Source organism: Dipodomys merriami, unplaced genomic scaffold (assembly GCF_024711535.1).
Source record: "Dipodomys merriami isolate MVZ:Mamm:240054 unplaced genomic scaffold, mDipMer1.0.p SCAF_89, whole genome shotgun sequence".
NCBI lineage: Eukaryota > Metazoa > Chordata > Mammalia > Rodentia > Heteromyidae > Dipodomys > Dipodomys merriami.
Genome location: NW_027206501.1, coordinates 4,249,391 through 4,260,831, shown reverse-complemented (window position 1 = coordinate 4,260,831; position 11,441 = coordinate 4,249,391). Strand labels below are relative to the sequence as shown.

Here is an 11,441-nt window from a genome sequence, read left to right as displayed (position 1 = left end):
GCACCAGATACATGGGTTGTGTTAACTAACTAGTTTATCATGAAGGTTTGGATCTAGACTGGAGGAATCCAGGGCTGGATTCATCTGTGATTGAGTGGATTATCTTTGAAGGATTTTAAGGGCCAGTTCAGGCTCTGTAGGGTGGGTCCAGGGTGGGGAAGGGTGGATTATCTGAGTGAGAATATAAAACCCAGAGCTTCAGAACTTCTTCATCTCTACAATCAGCTTCTTGGACTTGCTCTGTGCTGAGTAAAGCAAGGAGAGAAGACAACATGGAAATGAATTCTTTTGGCATAGGGGAATGGTGGATCAAGCCTGAAAATTTCAATGCCCCATTGTTCTTTTATCTGGAAGAGGAGCTGGAGCAGATAATATTCGGTAGGTGGCCCTTATGCCATCTCCTGTCTCTTCACATTCATCAGTTTCTCCCCATGTTTCCTCTTGGATCTGTGCCAAGCCTCCAACCTCACGTTCACCTAGCTCCCAGTTCTGTTGGTGATTTCCTGTTCTTCCTCTCTCTTTTCTGTTCCTAGGGCAGGAGGACAGATACCTCCACTGCATAGAAGAGCACAGCCACAACCTCATTCAGCTGGAGCCCTGGTTCACAGTCAGAGGCCACACCCAAGTCACTGTGGTGGGTCCACATAGGGCCAGGCAGTGGCTGATGGGCATGATATGGCTTTTGGAGCACAGGAACTTTCACTATTGAGCTCGAGGCAAGTATCTGTGATCTAATTGTGGTTGAGGCCTTGATGCCAAACTTGGTGCTCCTATATGGCATCATGAAGACGTAGACTGCTCAGGAATCTGAGAATCCAGATGTTCCCACAGTCCCCTGCAGTGCAGGACCCCAGAGTCAACCAAGTCAAGTCATTGAGGGAGGAAAAGGAAATGAGGGATATGAATGGGTTCTCTTAGAGGGGTGTGCTGGGATTTCTCTTGCCTCCCCCTCCTTCCCTTGTGTTCCCACAGGCTTCTTGTGCTCCTAAACGCTCTGACCTTTCTTCTTCCTCCCAAGGCCATCAGATGCTGCAAAGTGTCCGGAGCCAGCCTCTAACCAACAAGGACTTGGCTGCCAATCCCAGTGTGCAGCTTGACTCCTTGGTGGTGAAAGGCTATCAGGATGAATGATCCAGCTCTCCACGTTCCTCAAGGCTTCCTTCAGCTGAGTGCTTCATTGTCTTGGGCTCCCATGCCCTTCGTTATCCCAGGAAGACCCACCTCCTCTGCAGAGCTAAGTGAAGACATGTCAGACAGTGGTGGACACTGACATTTTCGCCTTTGTTATCTACCTGAGGCCTTCTAGACACATATCTGAAGGAGTCTTCTAAAGAATGTGCTCTGCTGGTGAATGATATCCAATAAAACTGGTTATGCAGTCTGCATTGCCTCTATGTGACTCCCTCTCTTCTTCTCCCACTTCCTTCTTTGTAAGCTTATCCTGCCATTCATTTTCTCATAATCCCTCCCAACTTTTAGGAAACACACAGCCTCTTTCAAGACATCTCAGATGTTCATATTTGTAGTTGGTTTGTTCATGTTTCAGTTTTAAACAGTGATTACATAGTGATCTGAAAGCAGAAAAGAATCATGGTTTGCATTTGTCTCCTGAAATCAGTGTGTTCCAAAAGTGGGGTGTCATCTGACAAAAATGTCATTTTACCTGCTATCTTCAAGCCTCCTGTTCAACAGATACAGTGACTCTATATACCAACTTGAATACAAATAACAAATAAGTGTGCTTGGTGGATAATGCCTATAATCCTAGATTTTCAGTGTAATGTTTGGGCAGGGACACCTACCCATCTCTTGGCTAAGTTTCTACCCAGTATCTGTTACCTAGGTAACTGGCACACCTGGAAGCAGTCACCTTCCCCTCCTAGGCCACATCCTGGGCCACCTCTGGTCACATGCCTCCCATCTGACCTTAGGAGGGTCCCAGACCCTGAAGTCACATCTGGAGGCAGTGTGGCCACACTTTTCCCCCACCTGGCTACACCTCTTCCTGTCCCTGGCCTAGATAAGTTCTGGCCCAGAGGTGGGTCACCCCTTCCTTTTTCAGCTCTGCCTCTTCATCATGCAAGGTGGGGGCAGCAGTTGGGTAAATAAAATTCTCCTGCCTGAATAGTGCCTGGTGTTCTCTTCATCGGCTACCTAATGAAACCTACTTAATATACTTTATACTCAGGAGGCTAAGATTGGTCTATGAAGCCATCCCATGCAGCAATATTTGGAAGACTCTTCAACAATTTACCAGCTTTACAAACCAGCTTTACAAACCAGCTTTACAAAGTCGGTGGGGGGGGGGGAGGGGGGTATAATTGGGTGGGGGGAGGGGGGAGGCTGGGAAGGGAGGTGAAGGGTAAACAAAGGAGGAGGCTGCAATGCTTGGTAAGAAATGTATGCATTATCCTGCCCATGTAATTGTAGCCCCTCTGTACAGTATGTTCTCAAATAAAATAAAATAATATTTAAAAAAAAAAACAGTTCAATAGGGAAGTAGGGTTCAAGTGGTAGAGGGCCAGTCTTCAGCAAAAATACCTGAGACAAACCCAGGCTATGAGTTCAAGCCCCAATACTGCTGGTGTTCCCTTCTAAAAAATGCTTAGGTAGCCAGCAAACTGCCAGGTCATCAGACCACTGATGAGTGGTAGCTGTAGCTTGAATTCCTGCATTTGAGATGGGGGAAGTCACTGTTCCCGCCTGGGTGCCTTAAGAAATGTGTATCCAGGAGTTCGTATGTTTGCATGTGAAGACAATGAATGAACACAAGGAATACACTTTACACCATCCACTCTGCCCTGGCTGCTGCTTCTCATCAGCACCTCATGTCTAAAAGGTCAGAATACTTAGGAAGTCCCTGGGTAGTGTGTGAAAATAAAGTTAGGAGTCTTTTACTCTTTCTTTGTGTTGCTTTTATGGCTTTTGTGTGTGGACACTACCAAGGTTTTCATCTCAGGTCTTTGAGCTCTCACATGAGCCACACCCCCAGATCCAGTTTTTTGTTGATTAAGTGAAGAGTGTCACAGAATTCTCTACCCAGCCTGGCTTCTAACCTTGATTCTCACACATTCCCCTTGTGAGTTAGCCAGGATTAAAGGCAAGCACTGCAGCGCCCACATTCACAGGACTCTTCCCTTTTGCTTACTAAGCATGTTTTAGTTTGATTTTCACTTAAAACCCATCTTCCCACTTTCCCCTAAATTTCATAAGATGACTTGAAAACTTTTCAGATTAAAGAGATGTTCTTCCCAGAGGGGAATTCAGTCACCAGAGAAGATTCTAATAATAGAGGGAATGCTCACAGGGAAATGGAACTATTTCGTCTTTGAGAAGTACTTAACCCACATGGGTTAAGTAGGGACTTGGGGTTATCCCTGCAATTAGAGGTGACAAAGGGAGATCAAGATTTTCAAGCCAGCCCTGGATACATACAGAATATTCTCTCAAAAAACAAACAAAACAACACAACAACAACAACAACACCAAGTCAGGCACAGGTGGTTCATACCTGTAATCCTGTCTATTCAGGAGGCTGAGATCAGAGGATCACAGTTCAAGGCTAGCTTAGGCAGTCAGTGAGACTCCTATCTCCCATAAACCACTAGAAAACTAGAAGTGAAGTGCTGTGACAGCACCCAAGCCCAGAGTTCAAGCCCCATAGCTGACAAAAGAACAAAACATAACACAACAAAACCCAAAAAACAAACCACCCACCAAACAAAAAACAATCAGGTACTCATAGGTTACATGTGCAACCCTAGCAAATTAAGAGCTGAGATATGAAAGACACAAGACAAAAGACATGTGGAACATGACTATTATTAGGAACATGTATTAGGATGTTCACTATCAGTTTTTGTTTTTCAGAATCTAAAATGTATTGGGAACCCTATCCACTGTCAAGCAAGAACAGTTCTGTGGCGCGTCTTCCAGGTAGAAGGGTAGGGGCTGCGCACCTCCAGGCAGGCTCAGACACCCTCTGCAAAGGATGATAGGGATAAAGGCAGTGGTGGACTTCCTCTTTCTGTAGCCATTTGAACAACTACCTATGTGATAGACAGACTGTAGGGGCGGGTCATGTGCAGGACATAGTTGTAGACTTCCTGCTTGGCTCTGTTCTGATGAGAGCCCACAGTGGACCATATCCACATCCACAACCTCATCATTCTCTCTCTCCAGTTTAACTGCAGCCACATAGGGGAAAAGCAATGTCAGGAACTCATTTAAATAGGACACTAGTTGTAACTATGGGAGTAGGTTGACTCTTCTCTGGAAATCTGTCCCTGGGAACAACCCTAACTTTCCTCTCCCCATGCACCTCCAGCCCCTGGGAGCAAAGACAATTTGATTAGGAATGGGGAAGGACATGAAGTAGAGCACAGTTACAATGAAGTAGCTCAGCTCAGGTCCCACCTCCTTGCTTTCCAAGTGTCTGTGCTGTCCTCCTTCTAATGACTCTCACTTGGTTCTCCAGTGGCAGGCAGCACCAGAATCCTCAAAGCCTGTTGGTAATGTAGCAACTTCCAGCACCTTGTCTGATCCCATTTAGGGCTGTGTCAGGACACTGTCTGAGGGAGCAAGTCCTCTGATGCTGCTGGACTCAACTCCTGCCACAGCTGGAAGTGGCTCTATCTCGGGAGACACAGGCCTTGCCAGCCCAAAGCTGTCTCTTCAGCTGCTGTCACAGCTGGAATTTGCTCTGTCATCTCCACTGTCAGCTTGAGATCCTCAGCAGCTGAACCATGGGTGGCTCTTCATCTGCCACATTTGGAAGTTAGATGTTCTCATTTGATGTGTGTACACTGAGCTTGGTTCCATACTACTGGGAGAGTGGGATTCACCTGGGAGTAGAACACTGTGTACCTGGCCTGTGCTGGACTGCTCTATGTGGGCAGGGACCACTGGTGGGTCCTTCCAAGAAATGGCCAGAAGTTTCTACCCTGTGGTCAGGATCAAGGGCTGCTCCAGCATCTTCACACACTGATCTTCTGCCCTGAATCTGGGCTGTTTCAGTACACTGTCCAGAGGTGAAATACTGTCCTTCGGACCCTTGTGAGCTGTCTTGTCTTCTCCACCATGCTGACTGCAGGAAACAGCCAGTGTGTCAGGAGTTGGGACTGGGCTTGGTGGGGAGGGGGTTCTCAGTGGAGGACCTTGTGGACAGCCCATTGATGGATATGGCAGAGTGCACAGCTGTGTGCCACCCTGATGGTCTTCCCCCAGGATGGTGCAAGGGTGAAGAGCAGCCACACTGGCTCTGGCTGTGGGAACATGGGACATGTAAGGACAAATATCCTGTAAGGATTAGGCAGAAAGACATTAAGAAATTCAGGGGTGCTGGGAAGGTGGCTCAGTGGTAGAGTGCTTGCCTTGTATGCATGAGGCCCTGGGTTCGATTCCTCAGCACCATATTAGCAAAAAGAAAAAAGCCGGAAGTGGCGTTGTGGCTCAAGTGGTAGAGCACTAGCCTTGAGCTAGCTGTGGGACAGTGCCGAGGACCAAAGTTCAGGCCCCACGACCAGACCCCCCCCAAAAAAAGAAATTCAGGGCCTTCAAGGGGCTGCTGAATCCCAACCATTGTTCTTTTTGCCATTCTATAAGCAGGTATATGTCCAGGGCAACACTGTATCTCTGAGCCAGTAAAACATCTAGGACTTCCTGTGGGTCATAACTGAGGTGGTTCATTAGCAGAGAGATGATGAGGCGTGGGAGTTCAGGACTCTGTCTCTAGTGGTGAAAGGCCAGAATGTTTTTAAACATGGGTGAAGTAGACTACACTCCAGCGAGGGCCTGGGTTGGGGGTCCCCCATAAGGATGCAATTTACCTGGCTTTGAAACTCAGGAGAGAACTGGGCTGTGAGGCTGTGGGCCTTCTCAGCACCTGCTTCTCCAGCTCCTTCATATTCACACTTGAAGTGGGAAGCAACCTACAACACAAAATACTACATCTCTCCCAAGCTGCACATGTCTACTCTGGAGCTGTCATACCCTTGGTGCTCTGGTAAGAGTTCCTGAGCACAACATCAGAACATCCTGCACTTTGAGTCTACCTTCTGGGCAGCTGAGAATCTGGTACTGAGGTCAAAGTTGCAGTCTTAGTGTTGCCTATAGTGTCTAGTAAGATGTTCTGTAATTTAGTTCTCACTGTACCATGCCCATTTCGTGGGAGTATCTCATGGTGCTCACCATCTGCCTCAACACTGTTTGCACTTCCTCCTCCACAGACAGCCCAGAGTTTGGATTAGATCCAGTATGTTGCCTCTCTCCATGGACTGTACTGCTAGATAGACTCATTCCTCAGTTCCTAGGATATGGAATAAACCAACCACATTTGGGAATCTTTTTTTTTTTTTTCAGTTGTGGGGCTTGAACTCTGGGCCTGGGCGCTGTCCCTCAGCTCTTCAGCTCAAGGCTAGCACTCTACCACTTGAGCCACAGCACTACTTCTGGTTTTCTGGTGGTTTATTGGAGATAGGAGTCTCACGTTCTCTCCTTCCCGGGCTGGCTTTGAACCGTGATCCTCAGATCTCAGCCTCCTGAGTAGCTAGGATTACAGGCGTGAGCCACCAGAGCCTGGCTACTTTTGGAAATCTTGATAGAACCCAGGCAATAGTCAAAGTTCTCAGGTGGGAGAAAGAATTACGTGGGGTTTCACTCACAGGGAACACATACATTGGGCTGAAGTAAAAATATAAACAGACAAAACAAATGGAAGCATTTGTGGAAGGAGGGAGGCTGGGGAGGTGAGTGAATAACCTGCTGGGGACAGAGCTGGGGAGGTGGAGGTGAATCTGCACAGTATGGCCAAGCCAGGTCTCTGAGGAGTCCGGCAGGGCCTTGAATGAGATGTAGCTGAGTCCTGCACTGTAAAAAAGCAATCAGGGGCACAGGAAGTTTCCCCATGCATCCTTCCAGTGTGGAGCTGCTTGTGGTGCTGAGGATGACACTCAGGGCCTCACACATGCTTAGGTAGGCACTCTACTACTGAACATACCTCAGCCATTGTATAAAGTGTTTTGTTGTCCAGTTTCTACTCTCTGTGTGAGGAGAGTAAACAGGTAGCTGATGCTGCCTGTTAACGTTAAAGTTAAAGCACTGAGTCCAAGGATCCATTACTGAAGGCCTTGGTGTTGCTCTTCAGCCTCACCATGGACCACTCAAGACCAATGGACCTCAGAATGTCCCTGAAAGAGATCAGTGAACTGAAAACATCACTCCTGCTAGAGATAGAAAATCCAACTTAAAACACCTCCTATTCATGACTATGTGGTTGGGATGAGGTACCCAGACCAGAGGAAGGGTCTTAATGGGGAGAGAAGAGATCCTGGGTCATGGGGAGGCTGGGTAGGGCCTGGGGCTTGGCCCTGTGTGGGTTCTGGCGGCTGTACTAGCTCATAGCCAGGGTCAGGTATTTAGCAGAGAGGACACTGTGGAGAATACAAATCTGGAGAGAGCCTATAGCTGAGTCCATAGTGGGACAAAGCAGGACCCACAATGACTTTAAAACTAGATGCTATCTCAGTCTCCTTATCAGTTAGGATAATAAGTAGGAGACACTGTCCCTGGTTGTCTGGTCTTTCTATCTTTTTAAAAAAATCTTATGCCCTTCCTGGGATTTGAACTCAAGGCCTAGGCAACATCCCAGAGCTTATATTCAAGGTTGGAGCTCTACTACTTTATCCACAGCTGCACTTCTTCAGGAAGTAGAGATAAGAATCTTACAGATTTCAGGGCACCAGTGGCTCACACCTGTAATCCTAGCTACTCAGGGGCATGAGATCTGAGGAAGGTGGTTAAAGCCAGCTTTAGCAGTAAAGCCCATGAGACTCCTATTTCCAATAACCACCAGAAAACCAGAAAAGCTGAAAAGCTCTTATAAAAGAGGAAACATACAAAGTTTAAATATATGAGTATACATTTTAAACTAATGCATATAAAATTCTAAATATCTTCTCTGTAGCCATGTACTATGTATATATGTATGTACATTTCTGCTTAAAGCTGCTGAAATAATTTTTACAGATCAAACCCTTCCTACAATACAATCAATTATTAAATATGTTCTAAAATAAAAAAGACAGATCATAACATATTTAGATATTCATCTATTTTTTCTGCATGTAAACTTTGTAATGGGTCAAATAAAAATGGTATCAAAGGGGCTGGGAATGTGGCTTAGTGGTAGAGTGCTTGCCTAGCATGCATGAAACCTTGGGTTTGAATTTTCAATACCACATAAACAGAAATAGCCAGAAGTGGTGCTGTGGATCAACTAGTAGAGTGCTTGAGCAAAAGATGCACAGGGATAGTGTTCAGGCTCTGAGCTCAAGCCCCAGGACTGGCACAAAATATTAAGAAAAAGAAAGAAGAGGGAAAAAGGCATCAAAGGTTTTCCATAATGACATAAGAAGGTATCTACATAATAATTTTAATTATATGTATATCATATTTTTCATCATAGCATTACCAATGAGATCATTTGGGAGAGAGAAAGGGAGGAACTACATTTTTTATTTTATGTATTTGAATTAACATTTTATCATATGCTATTTTGGTAAATAAATGAAAGAAATACCAATCCAACTATTTCCAAGGAATCATTATATTTTAAAGATAAAATGAAAATGCATAACTTAATTCTAGATAACTAAATTCCAAAGAGAAGAACCACTAAACATATCAAAGGCCAAAATTCAGTATATGGCTCTAAGACAAGTACAACATTAATTCATGTGTAAAATATACTGGTAATAACTCTACTGAGGAGACACCAGCTCTTGGATGTAATCCAGCATTAGTGCCATGGTCATATACCACATCTACCAGATCCTGGCTTGGAGTCCATTAGACTTGCTGCTGAAAATACTGTGATGGGGATGGGCATTTTACCTTTCACAGCTTTAAAGAGGGAATCAAATGATGGCAACCATTAAGAAGGGTGTTTAAAGCAAGTAATTTCAGGATGAAAACAAAGAAAAAGAATTTTCACAGCAAGAAATACATTTTTAGAACTTCTTATACTGGTGGCACATAGAAACAGATCATTTAGCTTGATCAAATTGCTTTGAATTATCTAGATCCAATTTTATAAGTGATAGACACCAGTGACCACTAAGCAATGCTGACAGAAGCCTCCAGTAGTGCTCCCTATGGAGGACCACTCATTCCCCCTCACCTTGTTCCTTCAGGGTTGTCATAGTAATAAGCCACAGTCTCCTTCCTAGGGCAACTGTGTCACATGGTAACCAGGCACCTGCATCTACAAACCTAGTGCTAACCAACACAAGCCCAGCTAATACTTAGTAATTACTTCTAGACCACTTCCCAAAGAGACTGGAAATATTTTTTTTTTGGGGGTCCGGTCGTGGGGCCTTGAACTCTGGGCCTGGGCGCTGTCCCTGAGCTCTTCAGCTCAAGGCTAGCGCTCTACCACTTGAGCCACAGCTCCACTTCCGGCTTTTTCTTTTTGCTTACGTGGTGCTGAGGAATCGAACCCAGGGCCTTGAGCATGCAAGGCAAGCGCTCTACCACTGAGCCACCTTCCCAGCCCGAGACTGGAAATATTTTGAGCTAAGTGCCTCACCTGCAATGGTCAGCCTGAGGTGAACATGGTGCCCGGCCTGCACCTGCAGATGAGTGCGTGGAGGCAGTGCCACACAGAACAGCCTCGTGTCGGGAGTGATGTCTGCCCTCCACACCATCTGGCACTTCCTGTACTATAGAACAATGGAGCAAGTGTTGCCAGGCCAACAAGAAAGCACAGGATGCCTTCCTTGTGGCATTCCAACAAACAGAGCATTTGCACTCTAATATTTACTGCATATACATTTTTTTAAAAGAACAAAGAAACAAAAATTAAAGGAAATGAATGGTATTGCCTTTTAAGAATGAACTGAAAAACTTGTTTGCTTGAGCAGAAAAATATTAAATGTGTCTTTAACAGAAAAAATAAAAACAGATGTGTATCTAAGTCATACACATAAATTATTTCTGCACTTTTAATTGAAATGGTTGTGAAGGGATGAACGCTTGTATAGCACTATTAGGATTCTTCACTAAACGTATTACCTAATGACTTTGTGAAATCTAAATATTAGATAGTATCATCTGAAATCCAACCTCTGCAAGAAAACACAAATTTCAAAAACCCTTTCACAGACACCAATGTTCCCCTCAGGACTTCCATGACATCTTTACTTGCCACTGCTCTGCCACTGCTATCCCAGCATCACGAACATCAATGAGTACAACAAAAGAGAGCACAGCACACCTGTATCTTTCCTTGGAATAAATGAATCTTGCTTCCCCAGGGGATGGGCAAGACACTTCCAGTAAGTATTCTCTTTTCTTAAGGATAATCTCCAATTTTCCCCATTTTCAACAACCCACACTGAAAAGAAAGTTCCAACTGTATCAATACTAAATATACGATTTTATTGTAAAAGTCTCTTCAAACAGTCAGAATGTTCTCATTTTATGCATTGATATGATACTTTGTTAGAAAAGTATGATTTTGTTTAAATATTCACAAGAATTATATGATATTAATCCAACTTATTTTAGAATGGTCCCCAGTAAATACAGAATTCATTTAGTAAAGTACCTGAGAATCTTTGAGAGTTAAAATCCTTTCTGATTTTGTTCCTTTTGAATGATTAAAATAGTTTGGTACTTAAAATATATATATATATATATATATATATATATATATATATATATATATATATATATATATATATGGGTATTGCTGGGTACCTGTGGCTCATGCCTGTAATCCTAGCTATTCAGGAGGCTGAGAAAGGAGGATCAAGGTTTGAAGCCAGGGCAGAGACCAAAGTCCATGAGACTCTTAACTCCAATTAACAACCAAAAAAACTAAATATAACTCGAAGTGGTCCAAGCCCCAAAACTGGCACACAAAAAAGTATGTGTGTATATTATGTGTATATGTATATATGTGTATATACATTTTAGAATCCATATATACTTTTTGTTATCTCTATATAGGTACATATATGTGTATATATACAAAAAGATGGATATATACAGATGTATATATATGTATGTATATATTATGTACATACATATATAGAGAGTTCTATATATTGATTTTAACTTGAATCATTTAACTTTTTTTTTTTTTCTGCTTGGTGGAGGGGCTTGAACTCTGGGCCTGGGCCAGACTTTGAGCCCAGATCCTCAGGTCTCAGCCTCCAGAGTAGATAGGATTATAGGTGTGAGCCACCCAGCCTGAACATGCTTTTATTTGTTTTTTGTTTTGTTTCATTTTGTCAGTCATGGGGCTAGAACTCTGGGCCTGGGCATTGTCCCTCAGCTCTTCAGCTCAAGGCTAGTGCTCTACCACTTGAGCCAAAGCACCACTTTCAGTTTTCGGGTGATTTATTGGAGATAAGAGTTTCACGGCTCTTCTTTTTCCT

General features: G+C 44.1%; 1 protein-coding gene across 1 annotated transcript; it reads left to right on the top strand.

Annotated features, from left to right (window-relative positions):
- The first annotated feature begins 272 nt into the window (after positions 1–272).
- Positions 273–1,131, top strand: LOC138820485 (KH homology domain-containing protein 1-like). Its single transcript, XM_070012163.1, has 3 exons — positions 273–378; positions 534–634; positions 973–1,131. Exons 1-3 carry the CDS (start codon positions 273–275, stop codon positions 1,129–1,131), a joined length of 366 nt encoding a protein of 121 aa, XP_069868264.1.
- Positions 1,132–11,441: the final 10,310 nt, after the last annotated feature.